The sequence below is a fragment of the Megalopta genalis genome, chromosome 3, assembly GCF_051020955.1.
Source record: "Megalopta genalis isolate 19385.01 chromosome 3, iyMegGena1_principal, whole genome shotgun sequence".
Taxonomy (NCBI): Eukaryota; Metazoa; Arthropoda; class Insecta; order Hymenoptera; family Halictidae; genus Megalopta; species Megalopta genalis.
The window spans coordinates 3,095,126-3,118,698 of record NC_135015.1 but is presented as its reverse complement, the minus strand read 5'-3'; the positions used below and the strand labels follow the sequence as shown (position 1 = coordinate 3,118,698).

The following is a 23,573-nucleotide window of genomic DNA, read 5'->3' as shown; positions in this document are numbered from 1 at the left end:
TTCATGCTATAATAATTCATGAAATAAATCAAACTTGATAGGAAACTATTTAATAATTACGGTTTCTACTAATCAAGTTACATTGCAGTAAACACTCGTGTTTGTTTTGCGAAAATTGTCTGTATTATAATGAGATATTTTATTTTTGCTATAGAAAATTATTTAGTTTAGGAGCTTTACTTTCTCTGCAGGACAATCTCTAAAAGTGAAAATGGATGCGATGATCTATTAAACCTGCTGCGTCCTAAATCTTACATCGATTAATTGTGTAATTCTTTGATTGTTGTAATCCTTTATGACAAAGATTCCCTCATCTACTGCTTTTAATCCTACAACAACCCCTCCTATTTTTCGACATAAGTAACATTGTAAAGTTGTGGGCGACTCAAAATAAAATCCTAAGAATGAAAGTATTATTTATTATTTTCACACACACACACACACACACACACACACACACACACACACACACACACACACACACACACACACACACAAAATATAAAAGAGTCTAAAAACTCAACTCTTTGTAAAAGAACATTTTCCTTTGTCCCTTCATAAAGTACAGCATAAGTTAGCAGGGGAAGTAAAACTTTAATGTTTTAGTATTTATTTACACGTTTGCAGCAAATTATAATTTTCGTGGAGTTACCCACAGGATTAAATACCTATTATTGTTTCACTATTTTCCATGCTTCCATAAACACTATTCTGGTCTCCCATTGTGTCAATAAACAATAATAAAATGTCGCGACAGCGTTCACTACATCCACCAGAAAGCGTATTTTAAAATTTCCACACAGAGAAGAACGTCTAACACAGTTCGCGTTGACTAGTGAGTTTTTCTCATACTACAATTTCCGGTACTAGCAAAACGGGGATCTTGGCGATTCTTCATTTGCAAACGAGACTTCAGCAAGATCAACGTTCAATTTCGCAACGCCCTCCTGTCGTTGTCGAAGTTTCGGTGTAGACCCGGAGGGGAGCTTCTAATTTAAGGTCAACGCGTTGCCGTAACGTGTTTGATACACTTGTCACATTGACACTGGCTGCAGGAAGAGGCCCACTATCGCGCGAACGGTTTCGTGGAGCGTCATTAAAGCGACTTTCCAACGGCGGCCGTTTATCTAATGATAATCCAGAGCCCGTCCCTCTAATCTGACAGTCGGCGAAATACGGCCGGCCAGTTTCTCACACGTGGCCAGGAGAGATTCGCTGCTTATGCGCCTGAAAATCCCCATGGAAACCCCGCGGAATTTACGGCGACAACTTATTCCAAAACCATCGTCGTCGAATATCATGAGCAACGTAAATTATTTCGCCGCGATATTGCGTCGACCTATCGGCGCGAAATTTCCAATTTACCACGAAGCGGCTGCCTCTAGCTAGCTTCGAGCTCTGCGAGGGTGAGAATGTTACCTTCGACGTTCGATGGAAAAGGGTTTTCCGCGGAAAATTTACTGCCTGCAGCGTCGGGATTGCAATGAAAGGAATAAAATACATGTACCGAGCAGATAGGTCTTTCTATTTTAGTGCGACGTGTAAAAGTTTTTACGAGGCCATTTTCTTAGGGGAAATCAATGCTCGTTTGCGTTTTATGGGGAATCAGGCACCCTGTGGGACACGAACGCCCTTAGTTTCAATAAATATTACATCATAGGTACATATCTCAGAAAGTGAAACGTGTTTGACTTTCTATTTATTTAATGTTTCGTTATCGAAATTTTAATTTATGCTTGAGTACCTTGTTCCTTCTTATCGCGAGTTTTTCACTTTTGACAGAACTTGCAAAATAAGTAAAATTTTGTAAAGAAGGCTACAAAAATCGAATTCCATTTTCAAGTCATTAACATGAATCTGTCAATGAATCATGTACACTTGCACTCCCGAAATTAAATTCACACTTTCCAACTACTGTCTCAATTCTTCACTAGACACAAACTATCATAAAATCAGATCAACTACCAATACAATTTCGAGCAAAACCACCTCATTAACAAAAAATGGTCTTTCCTATATCATCGCTAACGCTCCATTTTTCCGACAACACTGATAAGTAATCCAGAAGGATCTTCAAAGCTCCTAACAATGCAACAGTTCGGTTTGCTCGGAGTTACAAGACAAGTACTCATCGCAGCTTGCAAACGACAGTAACCAAACCAATTGTCACGAACAAGGTCAAGCACCTCATTCTTTGCATACATAAGGTAGGGGTTGAGATTCACCACGAGAAAAAGATAAAAAGAGAGAGAGAGAGAGAGAGAGAGAGAGAGATGCAAAAAGAAAAAAGGGGAGAAAGAGAGAGAGAGAGACAAAGATCTTTCCCTGTCTAATATTCTAAAAGCCTCGGCTCAAGTACCGTCGACGAAATATGCGTGAAAGTAACTATCCCGCGATCATCCCCGTTGAAAGGCAGCCATCCAGAGGGAGGACTGATCCGGCTGGCGTCTAAATATATATCAGAAATCGGGCGGTGGTTGTTCCGCGCGTTTAAGAAGGTAAACGAGCTGCTGCGTAAAGCGACCTACCCCTACGCGGCTGATAGTAGGCGGTGAGAGGGACGTGGATAAGTTTCGTCCTTTCGACGAGATAGAAGGGCTGCGAGGGTTCACAGCGCACGCACTGTGAAAGAGGAACGAGAGGATCTACTGGGTGTCCTTTGAGAAAACGCTTTGCAAGTGAATTGGAAGATTGAGGCGAGAATTGTTATAATCTCACGATTCTTTCTACAGTTAGAATAACTAACACTTTCAGTCCTTTATCATTCATTAAATGATACATTTGCATACAGAGTGTTCTAAGATAGGTCACCTAATTTTCTAGTTGCGCAATTTGTTACTTGAGAATGCCTGTTAGAATTCAAAATGATGCAATGCTTGTTCCAGAATCGAATTATGAGATATATGTACGACTATAATTTGCAGCTGGACAAAATAATTCTATGGCCGCTTTTAAGTGAAACACCATGTAGATTTTGTTTATATTTTCTGTAGTGGTTAAACATCGATAACATAAAAATAGAATTAATTTCATATCGATTTATATAATATATATACACACGCACTTAGTAGATTCTTTCTGAAATCTTCATCACTTATGCGTGACTACATCTTATAGAGTAAGGTGTTAATATAACAACAATCGCATACTTCTTCTCTATCATTAGTATTCTACGTACTGTATCATACTAAGAAATACTGCATAAAAAAGATTATCATCAAATCGACAGCACTCTGAGCTGCATACACAGTCATTGTACATACAAAACGACCATAAGCAAAGATAAACGAATAGTACAATAAATTAATCACACGAATGCCTAACGAATAAAACCAGATACAGAGGGATGTATGAAAGTGATTTTGATAATCGAATTAAAAGCCTCTGCAAACGGACCTCGCTGGCTAAAGGTAAAAATATTTGTCATCGGTAGCCGAACACCCTGTATAGAGTGAGAGGGATGGAAAACGGTCGAAGGGGTGAGCCGGCTGGCTAGAGGAGGAGGACGAGAGGGGTGAGGAGCTCATCTCTTGGCTTCGAGCTTTTTGAAATAATCACGTAGTGTTGGAGAAGCAGAGGAGCGCGAGAGGGTGTTGCCGGACGAGAGGGATGCTCGCGTGGAAGGGCGCGAGTGGGCACTGAGGGGTTGATTCAGTGGCTGAGTGCCGTTCCCTCATTGTGGGACGAGTGTATCCGTGGCTCAAGGACTCCCGGACCAGCTCACCCCTGTTTCGGTGGCTGCGCCTGTTCACCACCCCCGCAGAGGCGTCCTCAGGAGGGGCGATACCCCTCAGGAATCTACTCTAGGTAGATCTTCGGTCGCTTCTTACCCGGCACTCGAACTCGCAACGGCTCTCTTTTAATCGTTCTTCCGCCGAACCATCTAAATACTCTGTAAACGTTTTTTTCCCTTTTTCCCAGCCCTTCCACGGGAAAGGGAGAGTTTTCCCCGATTATTACAGCAGCCGCGATCCCTGCCGGGGATTATGCTTTCGACGTTTCGCCGCGGGTCGAGTGCCCGCTCGCTCCTGCTCTTGCCGAGCCTCGAGGGTCCGCTTCGTGACCGCGAATTTTGTTAACGCCGATGCGAGCGTTAATTGTCGGCCGGCGCCAATCGATGCCGATCCCTGATATATGTGTATTTGAATTGGGGGTTTGTTGGCAACGGAAATGTTTGTTGATTCCTGCGGTCAACTGCGATATTATTTACACCGGCGAACAAAGTTTTTGATTTTACGGATTTATGGGCTTTTACAAACTGATCGGGGGAAGCGCAATCGCGCAGTGGGGGAGTGAAACAGTTAACACTGAAATTATTCTTCAAACGAACATTAAAATTTTTATTCTATTACTTTATCTTAATTTTATAATAATTGTAGGAAACGTTGCAGTCAATTGAGCAAAAGTAATTGTAATAATTTCAAACTAGAATTAAACGGTATCTTTTTTATTTTGGTACAGATAGTGTGAAATTAAAATTTAGTAAGATGTCTGCAGACCCTTCCAGTAAAAATAGTGTTCATAAAGAGTAGTTCACCATACAAAATCGCTATTACTAATTAAATCAGAACAATTACTTCCAAAAGGAAATGCTGAACACCAGGGGTCGAAAGCAGTTATGATATCGGTTTCGGTTTTTGAAACAATTATGGAGAACCGATGAAGTTTCATAATTATCACAAGGTATATCAATTTTAGTTTATATTGCTTTCGGTTACGGTTCTGCTGAACTGAAATTATATCAGTTATTTGGTATATTGTATATAATTGTTAGTTTTCTATTCTGGATTTCAGTTTTGTGTAGTAGATAAAAACACCCGGTGGCCGTAGCAGCTTGTAATACAAAGTGTTGCATATCGTACGAATTTTCGACTTGAATATAGGAATCCACACGTTTAATAACTAAAGGAAACACAGTGTATTTATTTTTATAACCGAAATGGAATTCCAAACTGGGTTGGAACCCAGAACCGAAAAATAACGCTTATAGAACCGGAAGCGAAACCAATTTAAGTCAAAACCGATATACATACCTTGTAGCATTTCTGATTTTTTGTTACTTCTTCTTAACTGTTCCGCTCGAAACGAATAGATAACAGTTTGACACAACTCTTTTCAGAGCCTTTTCAATCCCTGCTCAACACCTATAAAACATTTTGGTGCATTCCAAAAGACTAGGTTCCCCAAACCAAGTTACCAGATATTAAATCAAAACTAGCGGCCAAATATTTGCGAAAATCTATCTTCGTACACGAATACCGCACCGGCTGGATCATCAATAAATAACCTAACCAAGAGAGACCGATAGAGAGAGAGAGAGAGAGAGAGAGAGAGAGAGAGAGAGAAGGAGGAAACTCTCGTTGGAAATTCTGTCGGCAGAACGTCGAAAGAATTCTATTCGCGTGGAAGCGGATGCGAGAGCCGGGAAATTTCAAGAACGCGTTCATACATCCGGCGCGAGCCGATCAGAAATTCCCTGAGGAAAAGCACGCGAGGCATACGGAGACGCCCAGCGTGGCGTCGCGACGTCGGCCGGTCCTTGGGGCACCATGGAATCGCAGATGGTGTGCGTGCACGATTCCGGGATTCCCGACGAGCAGAGACGAGGGCGAAGACGAAGACGAGGATGGAGCCGAGGACAAGGACAGAAGCCTGATCGATCCGCGGCCGTGGGTGGATCGTGGTACCTGAGGGAGGTCTCCTTGATGAGCATATCCGTGACCTTGGCGGAACCGGCAGCCGAATTCGATGGAACGATTAACAGGTGTATACGCGGCCGCGCACAAAAAGGTTCAGCACAGGAGTCACGGCCCTGAGGCTCGTGTCACGACACACTCACGGACCCCGCATTAGAAACTGAGGGCCCCGGCTCTGTCTATCTCTCCAGCAACACTCTCCGACCGTCCATTTTGCTCGTTCGTTCTTTCCTCTCCTCACCTCCTCGATCCGACACCCCTCCGCGCCACCGTATCGTCTGCGGATACGCGGCGGTTTGATAGCGAGCTCGTTACCCGAATCAGACTGCCAGTGGCGTAACACTCGCGGAAGGACCGGAGATTTTAACCCTCCAAGGCCCCATGTCCTCGCATCACGGTTCCTTCCAGCTGATCATACGTCGAATTGATTCAACGTCGGATTAAACATTTATTCATTGTCACACTTAACCATTTGCGGATGAATGTGGCATTGGTACTATATACAGTGACTCCAATTAATATTCGGACACTTTTTAAAACGCAGTAATGTTTTCTCAACTGGAATTGACGATTTGAATTTTTTTTAGATGATAGAGGGACTAGTATACTGGACCATAGCTAAACTACTTTGTTACAATTTTGCTATTACTTGAGTTGACAAAACGAAATAAAAGACTCTCATTTTTTAACTTTGTCACCTGAGCTTGTAACGAAAATTTAAAAAATGCGTGTTGTAGATATCGGTAAATAATATGCATGCTGAAAATTTCATCGAAATCGGTTAACGAAAAGTCAAATTACAAGCGTTAAAAGATTGTAAAAATTGCAAATTTCTCACACTTGTTGGTCGAAAGCGCGTCAAAAATCAGGAAAAAACTACAATTTTTGCGATCTTTAATTGTTTACAGCTCATACTAAGGTCGACCGATTTCGGTGAAATTTTTAACATGCATATAACTTACCGAAAAACTCGTTGTTTCTCTTAAATTTTCGTTACAGGCTCGGATAAAAAAGTTTAAAAAACGTAAGTTTTTTCTTTTCTTTTGCCATTCTAAGTAATAGCAAGATTTTAAAAAAGCATTCTAGGTACGGTCGCTGTATCATTTAAAAAAAATGCAAGTCTTTTAGCCTAGTTCTAAAACAGTTACTGCGTTTTGAAAAGTATCCGAATATTAATGGGAGACACTGTATATTATCACAGAAGTTACAAACATATAGGGTGGTTCACCAGATATTAATACCTTGATTTTGATCATTATAATTATACGTAATAAAGAATGTTTACGTATAAAGTTGAATGGTTTCGAGAAAGGCACATTTTGATGTTATGAGTTTTTTTGTAGGTGGATGCGTAAAAGAGATATGAAGGTCGTAAATATTTTTTCTAAATGAAAATTATATTTCTTTCTGCACCAATCAATGAAGTTTAATATTCTTCGTAAAAAAGTATTAACCTATTAATATCGAGAAACTATTAGTTAAGGAGATATTTTAATTTTAACATTGTTACGAAATCACGACCCTTTTGATCTCTTTTCATCAACTGTCTCAAAAATGGTAGAGATATATTGGTGCTTACAAAGTAATTTGATTATCCCTAAATAAACACACATTTCAGGGAAAAAAGCCGAAAATTAATTTATAATAATAATAAACATAACCTTGACATAAACTAATTACAAATGATCAGAAGATATTGTTCACTTTTTCCATTGTTAATAAAATTTAAATGTGTACATAATAAGAAATCAGGATCTATTTCTCACTTTTAGCATTATGCAAGTCTTTGACAGATGATGTAATTTTCTTAAGATAATATTTTTAGTACTTCGAAAAATCCTCGTCTGCTGAGCGTTAAAATCTTTTAAACGTAGTCTAGTTCTTTGGAGAAAATATGTTTAGTACTTTGGAAATTCTCGGTCGGTTTACCCCTGAAAACGGTGTCCAAATTCTCGCGTGAATATTTTTATCAAGATTTGACTCTATTTCTTCCCGAACTACAACAATTGTTTCAAATCTGTTCGCTCCAGACCAGCGGCGGGTACTACGATTGGTTCGGCGAACCGTTCTGCTAATCAATATCAATGATTCGATGAACATTTGTACGTGATAGAAATTATTCTCGATGCTATGTGTATCATTCTTGAGTGTCATAATTGTGTTCATAACCATTTCTGATATTAACACGTTCCGTGCCGAGCTTTTTTTACTCGAATCTTCACACTTTGATATTTTACTAAAACTTGATGTATTACGTGCAATTATTAATTCTCGTACACATAACAACGTAACAAAAACTTATCAACGCCCATTCTTGCGGTGGAAATTGATTCTTCGGTTCTAAATTTCTTGTAAACAATTTGTTCAGTTCACTAAGTAAACATGCAAGCGTGTACCATCGATGGTACACGTGGCACGGAACGTGTTAAGGAATGCAATCTTGACGGTCCAGGTGAATTCAATTCATACAGTACAAAATTCATTCATATTTCATTTGGAACTATTTTATGTGGTTGATAAGTATCAGAAAGTCTTGAAAGTTCTAGTAGTTATGCTCCGCAGCGTATATGCAACGATGTAGCTTGTCCTTCCAGATTGACATGCAACGATGCAGCTTGTCCTTCCAAATTGACACGCAACGTTGATACTAATTGCGAATACGAAGGCAACGAAACAGCGTGTAAAATATCGAGCGATTTCTCGGAAATTGCTCGGATCCCCGCGCGAATTGGTTTGTCGATCTGGCAGGGCCCCGCCAATACGCGATCGTCGATTGATTGGCCGCGGACATAGCGGCGGTTCCGCCTTGTACCCGCTTCAACCGGTTATTTCCTCGCTCCTCGGCGAGACTCGGAATCAACGCGATTAATCGTCCCGCGAACATCAATCTCCATCGATCTCTGGATTCGTGGGGCCCACCCTGGCGAACTCGATTACTTCCGGCGGATATCGAACGTGAATTCGTGAACGCACGAGCGGCCAACGGCGCCGAAGTTAATATTGACCTGTCACTTCGTTACGACGAACGGACGACCTTCGTGCGCGTCTCTCCCGCTTCCGTGCCTTATCCAGAGAGACCCTCTCTCATCCTCTCCCTCTCCCCTCTTTCTCTCGCACACACTCACTCTCTCTCTACCCATCTCTCCGACTTCCCCGTTTCACCGGAACCCCCGATGCACCGTGCTCTCCGTCCGGACAACACGGGGACCGGGGGGCCTGTTCCGTCGATTTACATGCAGATTCGATCAGAGAGGCAACCTCCAGCCCGTGTCCTTTAAAGCAAACCGATCCTTGGAAAGCGAGGAGGGCGCAAGGTAGCCTCCCCCTTCTTTCGCTATCCGGCGAGGTGTGAATTCGTTTACAAAAGATCTCGCGTGAGGAGATCCTTATCTTGGCTTCGAGGGCCGCTGAACCGATATCGAAGATAAGGATAGGGATGAAAGGGCTGCAGTCGTGCTCTCGTCGATAATATAGATGCGATATTCGAGATCCGTGCCAAATTCATCCCCCTAGGGTCTATAGTGATCGTTACTGGGCGGACCGTCTGCTCGTGGTGCAACATTCGTTGGTGGACCGAGACAGGAAGATCGTTGAAGATCAATGTCTGCGCTAGTGTCTTTTGCTAATTGGTTCATTACGTACGATACGTAGTAACGACGATGACGAGTATAGATGCGAGACAGGATAATTTTTCTGTAGATCGTAGATTGCAGATTTTAACCCTTAACTGCAGGCATCCGATTTTGTGACAACTACTCACTAAAATATACTGTTTATAAAATGAATGCGATATTTATTTATAAAAATTAAATGTAAAATGTATTGCATACGTTGGGAAGCGATACGGAGAGAGAGGATGGTATTTGAAATAATAACTTCTAGATCCACTTATGCTAGGAAGCAATAAAACTGATAAAAAGAAGAAAAGAAGAAGAGAAGCAAATAAACTGATTAAAATGTGATATGAAATCAGAGGAATTAACGAACGTTAAGATTGTTGAGAGGAGAAAGAAATTTTAACGCTCATTTCTCCGAACTGATGCAATCCTTATTCTGTATGAACAACCATAAACTAGTCATAATTACATTGTATTTATTGTAGTGCAGCTATGTAGATGCATTATAAATGCAAATTGTACAGGATGTTCTAACTGGCTTCGACACTTTAATCCTGTTATAGTTTCCAATTCGACTATAAATACGAAATAAGTTCAGGAAACGAGGAATCGAATACTAGCGACTTCTTCGAATGTAGAACCTTGTTTTAGAAAGATGAATGTATGAATAACTGATTGAACAAGGAACAATGAACAATGTTACGCAATCGCAATATCGATTTTATTACACAAATGAAAATGTAATTGAGCCGAGCAAGAGCATAAGAAAAGCTATAATTGAATATCGTGCTTATTAATGTAAAAAGAAGACAGAAAACGCGTCAGAAGAAAGTATGACCACTTTAAAAAACCAAGTAAAAAATCGTACAAAATTTCGATTGTCATCGCAGGATTATATCGACACGACTTCGGTATCATTGGTTTCTAAAGTTAAATTGTGCCGCTGTCATCGGGTGACCAACCGCACGTAATCAAACTCAATTTCTCCATAATTGCAGCCCGCAAACATATCCGCGTCACCAGCGAATAGCCCAGGACAGCGCGGTCACGCCTCCAATTAATCTCCAGCCTAATTGATTAACTTCGTGGTGCCTTGTACAATATAATCGACAGCTGAAGGAATAACAGCTATACCAGTCAAGGTTCAGGTACCGACAGAGACGACTGCGGTTTGTGCAAATAAAAGCGTTCCGTTAGACGGCCATCCGTCACCAACGAAACGAGATTTCGCCTAGCTGCATACTCGATCGCATGTGTCTGTGTTTGCGTGTATATATGGCAGCAGTGATTCGGGACGCTCGAGAACCAGAGTGGAAATTGATGGAGCAAAGTGGAGACGGTTGCGAAACGATTTTTCACGATCAAGTTCAATCGTCGCCGGTGTACAAACCACCATCGTCGGTCGCCCTGCTGGATACGGGAGAGCCGAGCCGAGGGATGCGCGTTAATCGTGGACAGTGACTAATGTCCCGTAGCTGTGAATAGTGGCGGTGGTCATTCGAATGAAGAGACGAGGAGAAACGTGGCCGTTTAGGGGAAGCCGTAATTTACATCCTGACGTTACGCACGGAGTACAAAGCGAGGAATAATTGACGCGGACGCGAACACGGCGGGAGCCTTCGCTGACTCGCCTCGGATACGACAAAACAAAAACAACCGGTGACGAGAACTTCGTGCCATTATACTCCGTTTCGACGATTTTTTCAAGGTCTAGGCGCCGACGCGAGCGCGCCGCTTCCCGACCACACCGATCAGTCAGTACTAAACTACGGATTTTATGCATTTATAATAAGAATGAGTATACATCAATCTCAAAAGGATACAAACATTCAGAGAGTTGAGAAACGTGCTTTTTTGCGACAATTGGTGCGGTTTCGATATCATTTCGACTTGATAGTTTGTTAATTCTGGTATAGAGGGTTGTTGATGACTTAAATTACTTTTCGTATAGATGTGTGTACCAATTATTTGGATTCGAAGCGATTTTGGTTGAATATTTGAGCCGTATAATTTGGAAAGTGGCATAAGTCACTTTGTTTTTAAGTCGATATATTTACGAGTTTACGTTTTAACACGTTTAAAAATATGGATACTAACTTTCGAGAAGATTTACTTGTATTTGTTATCTCAGGATACTGATATTTTTCTCAGTATAAATAAAGAATCACCACTTTTCATTACGGTAAAGTGACTTATGCCAGTTTCAAAATAAACGGCTCATTTTAGGCTCGGGAATTTCCTTCTTTGTTTCAGTGTATTTTTTTGGCTTCGAAGAGTATACTAGTTTTACATAAAACAATGGTGTTCCAACGCTTTCAACATGAACCTAGTTTTAGGTTCTTTTTTACCTTAGTTATTTTTTAGCTGACCACTTTTAACCCTTTGCACTCCGCTGTCCCCTCTCGTGGGACATCGTAATTCTAGCAGTTATTTCAGCGCACAAGAAATCAAATCAAAATATAGTAAAATCACTAAGATATGTACAAGAAATGTCAGCGGGTTTTGACGAGAACGCGAGAGGCGTGCTCACGACGGTCCGAGCACTTCAAAGGCGCCACTTGAAAAGAGCGATAAGGCAAGTTTGTAGAAGAAAGATCGGTATCCGAACATAGCACGCACTGTATAGTGAGATTTATAATCAAAAAATCTGGAGGAAAAGATTTTCAAAGCTGAACTGTCTGGTTTGAAGCGTCGAGCAGTATAGATAGATCTAACGAGTGAGAAAATCGGAAAAATGATTCTTCTCTTGGTAAATAAATTGTTTGGTAAAAGTTTTTTTGGCAAATATCATCTTGTGAGTTAGTAATAACAATTAGACATTTTCAATCTATGTATTTATTCATATTTTTTATTAGAACAATGGCAAAACGTTCAAACACGAATGAGTCTCATGACACAAACAGTAGTGAAGATGAGCTCCAGATAGACGTTTATACAGATATGTTAGAAAGACTCTAACTGTAGAAGGTTTTCTTCTACAGTTAGTCTATCGTTTTGATAGCAGTGATAGTGATATCGTCCAAGCAACAAGGCGACGAGAGAAAGAGTTCGCATAGATAGCGATTACAACAACAAAACAAAATTATAAAAAATAAAATATTGATTTTTTTGCAAATTTCTCGATTTCAGCCAATTCATATAAGTCCAATATCATTATAATATGTTAGTTAGTTCCAAAACCATACTAAATAATACGAGGGTCTGTAAATGCCCGTTTTTGCCGAAAAGTGGTGCTGAGTTGCTGATAGCCAACGTCCAGAATGGTTCGGAGTGCTAAGGGTTAAATCTTACAACAGTTATGGTATGATTGTACTTTCGCTGGAATCGACCTCTCGTTGTCACACTTATCAATATTTTATTGTTAGTACAATAAACCATCGAGTATCCAGGTAGTATAACCCATATCCAAAACGATTTACTGTACAAATAAATGAAGATAAAGTATGGCGTTGTAACTAAGTAATCATTTAATTACCCAAGCATTCATGTTACTCTTCTAAATCCGGATAATCGAGGTTCCACTGCATTGTATTTTGCTGTTTACAATCATATGTCTGACTCGTGAGAAACCTATTCCAACGACAGCACAATTATGCGACAATCGTGGTTTTGTCATTACGATGACTAAATACGCGGACTCTGAAGGCCGAACGCGCCCAGCTTATTTCATTCACTATGGAGTCAAAGGAATGCATAAACGACACTTACTTGCGTTATGATTGTACGCTAATAGCCGCTTAACAAGTGCGAGACAAATGTGTGGAACAGGTTTGAAATCGACGGTCATGATTTTGCATCTTGGCCTATTTGATGTTGAAGGGCACGTTTGATCTTTGGTCAGATGATTTTTGCATGATGAGACCTCCGAAGTCTTCCTTTGGCACTGTGCCTGTTCAATGATTTATCGACAATGCCAGTTAGTTTTCTAATATGAATATTCAATCTCGAAACGCAATCGTAAGGTCAAGAGAGTAAGGACGTGGTAATAATTAATAATTAATGTGTGAATGTCTATGCGAAATAAAAATTACCTGAAGTAGTCGTAAGAAGTATAAAGTCTAATAACTGTGCAATTTGTACTTTTTCATGAACTGACAGTAAAACTATTGAAAAATAATGTTTTGTTAAGAGAAAAGTCCTTAACCCTCAATAGTTAGTATGATAGAACACAAAACTGTCAAGATATATGAAGAATTTAAAAATATTATGCGATCGGATTCATTTCACTAAAATCATTTAAAAAGAGAAACACATTCTTACTTAATTTTTCTTTCTTCCACTTGATTTTCAAGATTTATATTTCACATAAAGATCCACTAACTAGTACACATTATTAGTGTTGCTATGAATACGTTTATACATTTGTATTATCTATAGTTTTTCAGCAAAGAGACTCATAAAAATCATTTCATTCTACAGCTGTTACACAAAATCCATCAAGCTCTTACACTATAACATATCAGAGCCATTATTCAAACTTCGAACATCAGCTACTAACTGCATGTAGGTACAAACATACAAGAAATATAAATTTCCTTTCTCGTTTAAAAATTTATTAACACTATTTCCAAAGGGTTCAAAAGATACTTCTCAAAATCTTAATTTAAAATTATTTTGTTTGAACCATTTTTCTACAACCAACTTTTCAACTTTACCTATAATGTCTTAAAATCAATTTGATAAGAGTTATACGAAAGACCGGTAAAAATAGTGCCAATGATGTTAATGATTCCAGTATTAGTATGGTAAACACCGGTACATACAAAAGATCGGTAAAACTAATGTTAACAACAAAGAAGTGCTAATCAACGTAGCTGTGAAAAAAATCGTAACGCAAGGAAGTTAAGAACATCAATGCATCGTTTCTCGCGATTCTTCGTAATTCCCGCACTTGATCTCTAGATTGAAGCCGATTGAATCCACAGGGAATGCGATCGCAATTAGGGTGGTGGTCTAGATCGAGAACGATTTCAAAAATCGCCCGTTTCCCTTACGTCCGATCCGGCTGCCGAAGGTGTAATTCGGACTTCCTGCCGCCTGATCATGTTAATAACGCGATCGACTGTTGCGACACGCTCGTGCAATCCTCTCGCGAGTTCTCGCGGCGCAATTACGCGCGATTCCCGACGTATCGCGCGCTGGAAGAATTTTCTCCCCTTTTCGCTTCGTAATCCAACCCGCCCCCGACGACTACGACGGCGTTGTAATTTCACGGCTTTATTTCGTTCACCTACTTAACCCAGACCGCTGCCATTTTTTCCCAGCCGCGTTTGAACGAGACGAGGATTCGTTAACGCTGCCGAGAATGTCGCTGCCAAGAAACGCGAGGCGGAAGGAACGCCCGACTCGGCGAGACCGATGTTAAACACCGCCGCGTCAGTCCCCAACTCCTTCATTACGACCTCTGAACCTTAAACGCTTTCTATCCGCGACTTTTTTCAGTCAATTGAGAACTTAAGACGCTCCCTCTGGCCATGGAACGCTGAATAATCGAAAACCACACGGCTCAGGTGTGAAGCCCTCTTTAAGGCTTCTCTTAGACATGGCCTTTCGTCTCTGGAGATGATTTTCCCCAAAGATGTATTAACACTCAGGAAAACTGATTCCACTGATAGCAGTATTAAGCAATATTTTTTAGACCAAACTTGTACATATTTTATCAGTTACACTATGTGCAGTTTCTATCAATAAGTCCACAAAAATTGTAACTTTTCCATGACTAATGGAAATAACTATGACTAGTATACTCATCATTCATAGCTAAGAGATTCAAATGTATCATCTGAATCGATTGATCTCTCTATTTTTATTCAACTCCTAATTGAAGTTAATCAGTGGCAGATTAGTAGCTAAATGATGTTGCCGAAATGTTGAGTTAAAATCGATTCTAGCAAAAATTATTTCACAGTTAGAGGTTTTTCAATGTATTTTTCAATGAGCATAAAGGTTTCAATTGTGAACCAACAGGTATACTCCAGTAACACCACATTTTTATCTTTTCTTTCACAATGATTACTTAGAAGGAGATTTCTCAACAACTTTTTTATGCGTTCATGTTTAATTCGATAGATTTTTACCGGATTTCTACCGGAAAGTTCTGTCCGATAGTGTTACTTCAAGTTTCAATCCATATGCACATGTTGATTTGCATTTACACACGTGTACTCTCCTAAATAAACTGAAACAAAGATGTCTCATGTCATTATTAAGTGAGACGCGATCGTGAAAACATGGCTACCGATGATAATGCCAGACCACATGCTGCTTTGGCGACTCGTCAGAAAATCGCAGAACTAGGCTGGGAAATTCTGTCGCATCCACCATACTCCCCAGACCTAGCACTCTCCGATTATCACTTGTTTCTCTCTTTGCAAAACTTTTTACAGAAAAAAAAAATTCAAAACTGAAGCTGATGTCAACCAAGCACTAGTTGAGTCCTTCGCCTCTAAAAATAAATCATTTTTTAAAAATGGCCTTTACAAGTTGCCATCACGCTGGCAAGAAGTCATAAGTAACGATGGAAAGTATATTCTACAATAAATATTATTAAATGTATGAAAATTGTGTTATATTTCAATTCAAAAACGGACAGAACTTTCCGGTAGACCTAATATTTATGAGCTGCTTCTTCGTGTGTTCATGCCTAATTTGTTAGATTTCTAATCGTCATAACATTAAATATATACAGGAAGTATGAAATCCTTTTTGAAATCCACATTTTGAAGAATATTGGATCGATCACGTAAATTAGTAAATAGTGAAATATGCAAATTGCAAGTGTCGTTCTGTAACAGACGAATTATGTTTCCAATAACTCGATTCTGCGAAAAGCAGTCGACGCAATTAAAAATTTGCATGAGCCACAGCACTCCGGTCACGTAACTCAGAACACAAGGCTCGGTTGATTTTCATTCAGCGCAACCTGAAGTTTCGAAGCACACGAAACCGCCCTTAAAGAAAGTAAAGAAGGAGAAGCCTCCGTGTTGAAGCTGTACATTAGCTCTTATATTCTCAAGGAGCAATTTTCTTTACCAGATTGAGGCTCCGTTTTAATTAAGTTTTCGACGGTTTCCGCAAAAATTAATACTCGAGTTATTGCAGAACTTCTTCCGAACTTCTGCTACCAATAAAATACATTCCTCCAACCAGTAGAACAATTCACGAAGATTTATTGTGCCCCGAAGCAAATCAATAACGAATGCAAATTCTAAGAGGAAAATTCTTTGGTAGACAATTCAAGAGCATAAATCGAATTATAATTGTACGATAGAACCTAAATTATGCAAACCTGCAATGCCAAAATTCTCTATTGTCTAAATACGTTTCACATGTAGTTGGCAACTCGTATAGAAAACGATTTACTCTATGACTCAAGGAAGATTAAATTTGGCAGTGTAAATAAATAACTGTTTTCTTATCGGAGCATTTATATCATTCTATTTAAGTCGGATAATCAAGGTTGCGCTGTAATATTAGTCACCATTCTCAAAAGAAATTAGAATGTTTAGTAGGACCAAAAATATTTTATGAATTTGTCTATCCAAAGTCTGACACCGAGAGGATCTTACATTGCACTTTTAAAGCTGCTTTTCTGACCTTCGCACCGTTTGCCTCCCACAATTAGACGAAGGACAAAGAGGAATTCACGGTCCTAATTAATGAGATTGCCGGTGATAGCGATAAGGGACCAGTACTATGCTCACAGTTAGAGGGTTAAAACGCGAGCCTTCTGCTTCTATAACCTGACGACCAACGCCGGAAAGTCTGATGGTGTTTCCAAATTGGAGAATCATTACTTGTCTGAGATCTCCCCCCGGGCCGCGAGGCTAAACTAATTCGCGTTTCCAGATAGCCGAAACGAGGCCTCTGGGAGTTCGAGATAACGGCAAAGGGAAAAGAAACTGGGATTGCAATTAAAACCGAAGCCTCTTGCGTCGGTTTGGATTAAATTACCCCCGTAACGACGGTCTCGTACGGTGGCGCACTAGCAATTTCGTTCCAGAGGATTTCTGCGTACTCACTCTTGCGGCGCGAGCGTGGAGAGCTGGGACGTGGGGTGCTGCAGCGCCGGTTTCTCCGCTTCAGTGTTAATTATGGGACCCTCGGGTGTTCGAAGGGCCGCCTCCATGGCCGCGGCCTCCTCCTCCTCTCGCAGCTCCTCGGACGCCTCTTCCGGGATCGTCGTGATGTCCTCGATCGGAGGCGGAAGATCGTTCCCGTTCTCCTCGAGGTTGTCCATCATCGGATCCGAGTTGTTGTCTCCTGGACGCGTCACCTCCTCGATGTCCGAGTCGATACCCTAGAAATCGAACGAACTTGTCAGTCAAAATTACCGTAACGTTTTACGTTTACCACCTGGTTCGTCTCCATGCAAGATCAATATCTGCTCCGATGCCAAAAAAGACGTGCTAAATAAAAATCAATTCTTCCGCAAAATCATAAATTCTGAAACAAGAGTATTCTTAACTTTAGAACGACCCCCTGAGATTGCCGGCGACCTCGCAAAACTTCTCTGCAAACGTCTAAATAAATACTAAAATATTCAGATTATATATTATATAACCTACAATAAAATCTTAATAATTAAAATATTATTTATTATTTTCAAAATATAATATATGTATATATATATATATATTATATTATATTATTTATATATATATATATATATATATATATATATATAATAAATATATATAATATTCAGATTATATATTATATAACCTACAATATATATATGAGTATAATATAATATATATATATTATACATATATTATATTTTGAAAATAATAAATAATATTTTAATTATTAAGATTTTATATTTTAGGTCGACCGCAACCACACAATGTTACTCATACCGAAAAATAGAAAGGGTCGTTCTAGGGTTAATTCTCCAATGATATTCTGGAGTTTTACCTTTCATATTCTATAACGATGCGTAATAATTGCAAATTTGAAGTTTCCTGAATTTGTTTTTAATACGTGGTACTGTGGCCTTGAACTATATACCTGAAGGTACGCTAGCAACATCTTGTCGAATTTTTTAGAATTGCCCCAATGGGATATTCTAAGATGAAATAGGGCAGAATTTATACATTTTCCAAGTAATAAATTGATTATCATTCACCAGACTGAGATATCAATTTAAAATCTTATATTAACTAAAGTACTTAATTAAAGACGCACAATATTTATTGATAACTTTGGCCAACGAAAAATTCAGTATACCTCATAGATTCGTTAAACATTAAACTAACTATTCTTCAGTCTAATGTGTCAATTTAAAATCATATTTATCTATTCTTGAATGATTCGTTTCTCTATATGTACAGGAAGAAATTCATTAAAGGTGCAGAATAAGGCTCGATAACTTCCAATCAATAAAAAATTCAGTGAATCTCATGTAGTCATCAGTCTAAGTATCAATTTAAAATCATACCTCCTCATCTTTTATAATTTATGTAGAATAAGAAGTTAGCTAAAGACAAACAAGATTAAATCCGTGAAAGCCGCGCAGCAATAAATTCGCCAGATAATTGGCAAGGTTATGCGAAGAAGGCGGTCCATTAACAAACTTCTGCGGCCCGACAGGGGTTCTACCTTGCACATAAAATATCTAGCAAGCATTTCTTGGCGCCCTTTAAACTACCCAGCAAGAAGAAAGAAGGTCGACTCATTTGTCTGGTGGTTCTTCCATCGGGTTATCTCGGGATCATCCTCGGGATGATCCTAACGGAAAGTTCGTTCCGACGAGAGGCATCGGCGTGGGGTCGTAGTCGCCAGTTAATATTATATTTCGTGCGGGCAACTATGACGGTAGCCATCTATCGAGGATTATCGAGGACGAAGGAACAGCTGGAGGTAGCTAGGCGGTTTTGTACCTGTGCGAAGTCCATGTAGTAGGAGTCCCTGGAGTCGGAACTGCCACGGCGAAGCCGGAGGCTGAGATCCGGCGAGCTCTCTCCCATCTTTCTTATCTGTCTGTTCCTCTTCTCTGTTCCCTGGCTGTCTCCCTCGGTTCCTCTGCTCTCTCTGGCTCGCGCTTCGCCTTCCCCAACGCTTCCCCTGCGATGCTACCAACCCCCTTTTGTCTTTTACGAGCTTCTTGCTCCACGGTCGGGGAATTCTAAAGAGGGTGGCCCTGCACACACAATCCACCGAGTTTGCAGGCTGAAAGAATCGTCCTTGAATGACAGATCGTCGTCTCGTTCTATCGTTCTCTCTCTTTCTCGTCTCTGTTCCTCCCGCGAGAGAACGGCCAGGCGAGAGAGAAACAAGAGATAGAAGAACTGCAGGCTAGAGAAGAACAAGAGTTCCTTGGTCGTCGGCGCGAAACAAAAATGCCCCGGTTGAAAGGCGAGTCGCCGAGTGGTCGTACGTGAGACAGTGAATGCCGACTCCGGAATCTCTGAATATCAAACTTCCGCTCGAATTAAAATTTTACCCCCCTGCACCCTCTGCTGCTAGCCGTGCTAGTTTCGCTCGCAAACAAGGATGTCAGTCCTGCCGCGTACGGAGTCAACGAGCCGCGTGCCGATTCCAACGGGGGTGTCAACCACCCCCGCGGGTTCGACGCTTCTTTAGGGCTCGATTCACCGCCGACGGTGCATTGTTAATGACTTCGGGAAACGGCGGCGAGCACCGAGAAGCTGCGGAGTCGTAAGTTCGCTGAAAGAACGGATCTCGGGTTGCAAACATGCATAAAATATTGCTTGCGCTCCTTCGCGAACACTGAATTTGGAAAACCTCGGTTGGTTTTAAGTTCGGGTTGTTTCTAGCTTTTGCTTCGACTACTGAGTTTTTGTGATCGTAATTGGTGTGATTTGTTTCTGGGAACAGAAAAATCGGTTGCTTTCTATTTAATTAAACTGTATCAAGAGATTCTTAACATGTACTTTTCTGTAAATAATCATTTTAGAGAAACTTAGTCTTTTAAGCTGCAAAATAATAACTGCTTCTTAACACAAAGTTGGATACATTTAACCTTTGTGAAATTTTTTTATAACACATACTTGAATAAAGAAATTTAGTCAATCATTTTCCATAAAAGCATCTTTGTTTCCTCAATAATCCTAAGATAGCAAATTGGAAAACAGTCATTTGAACCATGATGGTGCGTTTAGTGTTAATTCGTAAATTGAAATTCTCTACATATATTGGTCTATTGTGTGTGTGTGATAAGCTTCTAATAATAAACATTATCTTCAAGGAGATTCGTAGATAACTCACAACGACTTGTTCATTTACACCGCGTAGACTGAAGAATGCATGCATGAAGAAAAATTACGAAATGTTTGGCTGCTAATCATTGATTTCTGAAACAAAATTAAATAACAACATATGGATACAGCGTTAAAAATAATGGCCATTGAATTAATTAATCAATCGTACCTAGCCACATTGTGTAAAAATAAAAATGTCTTTGTCTGCATTTTCACTAGAAAATTTTTGACGTCAATTTTTGCCAATATTTCCGTTGACACTGTTAAAAAGGAATTCTACTAATTTGTTTTGAATCAGTATGCAATAGTAGGAGGCACTGTTAACCTTTCCTGTAAAATTGCAATGAATATAAAATCCCCCTTTGTTTTAACAATTTATTAACGATGCAGTAACTTCAAGGACTATGTACAGAAATAATCACGAAGCAAAGATGAAGTCTTTGCAAATTATTTTTGTTTTAATTCTTCATGCTTTAAATGTACTGTAAGGTACCATTGTCCTTACAACTATAAGAATATAAACTATAAAATAATAAGGCAGAATGAAATTAGAGGGGCACTTACTCATACTTACATGTTTCGATATTTATTGAATGCCAACAATATGGGCAAACAATATTCAAAGTAAAAATGCCACTAAAGAACTGATTTAAAGATCATTAAGGCAAAAGCAGCATTGAAATTCACAGCAGAAGAAAGGGCTCGGTCGATAGATTAATTAATAATTAATGTTTAGGGAAACCCCGGGCCGACCATTCCGTTTCCCTTCAGCAGATTTACGACTTTGCCCAGGTCACTGGCAAAGGGCAGAAACTTTCTGGCAGCGTTCCTCCGCAGGTAGAACGCCAGTCGGCAAGATTATCGGGCGGAGGCGCGATTCCGTTACGTCGAAATTAATTACTAAAGCTAGGAAATTCAATCGGCCGACCCGTTTGTCTTCGAGTTAATTGCCGTAGACGCGACTCCCGGTGTCGGGGTGACTTTAATTAAAACTAGGAGACGTCTCTCAGCCGGTTCTCGCGGCTCCCCACGGGATCGAACACGCGGAAAAATCTCGTTCGCGTGAACGATCTTCTTTCACGCGACTTAATTAAACCTCGCAGCCACCGACGATGTTCGAGAGAGAAAGAGAGAAAGAGGGAGGGGGGAGAGAGAACAACCGCGAAAGGAGACGTCGCGACTCTCCGAGTGAGACAAGACTTATGCACTTAACGGCTTATATCCCCGTTGTCTCGAAGTCTTCGGAGGACTTGAAGAAGCGTCTCGTTCGCCCCGTAACAAGATATGTCGTCTAAAAGCGAGCTTGCACCGGATCTATTACAACGAGCGAGCCTCCCCGCTGAAACAACCTTTCCCTGGATACAATACGAACTTCGATGCGCCCGGAATTCTGTCCTACCCATCGGCTAAACTTGAGCCGCAGACGAACCCCCGGAACCATTATTGGATATCCCTTCGACCGTTTCGTTATGTTCTCTGGAACGCCGCCGATTCCACCGCGAAATCTCTTTTGTCTCCCGGACCAAATTCTTTCGCAATTTGCCCACGATTTAGTCCGTCGAACGATTCCACGAGCTATCGGTTGTTTGTGAATGTATCCACGCGGTATTACAATTCCTGGTAGACGTCTACCGCTTATTTGATCCCTTCTATTTACGTTCATCCTCAGAAGTTTAATTCACATTTAGAACTGATGTAATGCTTTACAAATAAATTTCTCGTGAATACGATTATCAAAGTCAAAATTAAATACAGAACACCGCCGATACGAAATGAGATGAGCTAACAGATTCTCCAGACATAGCAGGTCGAATAAATAAAAGAGAGAGATGAGAACAGGCTTGTCCCCAAAGGCAATTTACGCGAGGATTAGTGCATTCTATAGAAAGTTAGCGAATATTTTGCATAAAATTCGAGGGGCCTAACAAAGCTAAGGGGTGGCGTGTCCTTCGCAGAATGTTCGTCTTCGAAGTCACGGAACCAAAATGCTGTTTCCAGCTACAACATCTTGAGAACCGAGCGTCAATGAACATTCTTCCTGTACGGACTAGCTTCAGAACGCCATTTCGCCTAGGACCCTTCCGTGGCAGGGACGTTTTATGGCTCTCGTACGTGGCATCGAATATTTCTCCATCAAATAGCACCCCGTGCACATTACGGCAATTCTACGGGGCGTGGGAGAGATAACGTGGGGTAAGACGGTCTGTATCCTTTGCAGGGCCTGAACCAAGTCGGAAATATTTCGTGGGTTCGTCCCCATGGCTATCGTTCCCCTTCTCTTTCTCTCGTTCTCGTTCCTGCGAACACTTTGTCCCTTCTCATCGCGTGAAAAATGCAACGGGAGATCCGATACCGATGTTTTTTGTGCAACTTTTCAATTATTCCGACGGAATTCTGCATCAATTATTCCGGCGATATCGCGTCTGGATGGTTGCACGTTAACTGGAGAGCTTTTGTAGCAGTCACATATTTTCTATCTATTTTTTGGTTGTAAGGATGTTATGGACAATTGAGAGTGATGGATTTGCATGCGCAGAAAGATGCTTATGTTTTGGTAACTAAAAAAGGGTTGAAAATTGTAGATCAGGTTTTCGACTGCACCATCGAGTATCATTCATTCAACTAGTTATTAATTATTACATAAAGTTGATCTAACCGGACATCTTGGAAAAGAGAAATATTAACAGCATTATTGATCGCACTGAATCTGAATTGTAAATTGGTGCAATCTACCATGATATCTAATTTAGATTCAACAAAACCACGTATCTTGGAAAAGAGAAATATTAGTATTATATTAACAATATTGACCGTACTAATCATTATACTGCGGATTTTATTGCATTCACGACGGAATCAGCAAACGGATTATTAACAGAAGTAACATATTTTTGTATATTTCGTATATTTCCGGCACTTGGTGCAGAAACATTTTCATTCTGCACAAAGATCCACAATCCACTAATCGACCATGAATTATAGATTAGATCCAATCTAGTCATTTAAAACGTAAAACAGAAATACTAGCACTGTTATCA

At 40.2% G+C, this 23,573-nt stretch overlaps 1 protein-coding gene across 5 annotated transcripts in view; it reads right to left on the bottom strand.

The window, feature by feature from the left end:
• The window catches only part of LOC117227007 (proton channel OtopLc), a 45,023-nt gene that overhangs the window by 19,239 nt on the left and 2,211 nt on the right, over nt 1-23,573 (bottom strand). For 3 of the 5 annotated variants that reach the window (XM_033481902.2, XM_033481852.2, XM_033481880.2), the window contains exons 2-3: nt 19,195-19,454; nt 17,335-17,612 (exon numbers count right to left, since the gene is read on the bottom strand). In XM_033481902.2, coding sequence (XP_033337793.1) covers nt 17,335-17,612; nt 19,195-19,281 — 365 coding nt within the window. In that variant the 5' untranslated portion in view covers nt 19,282-19,454. Of the gene's footprint in view, nt 1-5,687; nt 5,915-17,334; nt 17,613-19,194; nt 19,484-23,573 lie in introns of those variants that run through there. The other 2 variants (XM_033481870.2, XM_033481891.2) reach the window with 2 other exon arrangements.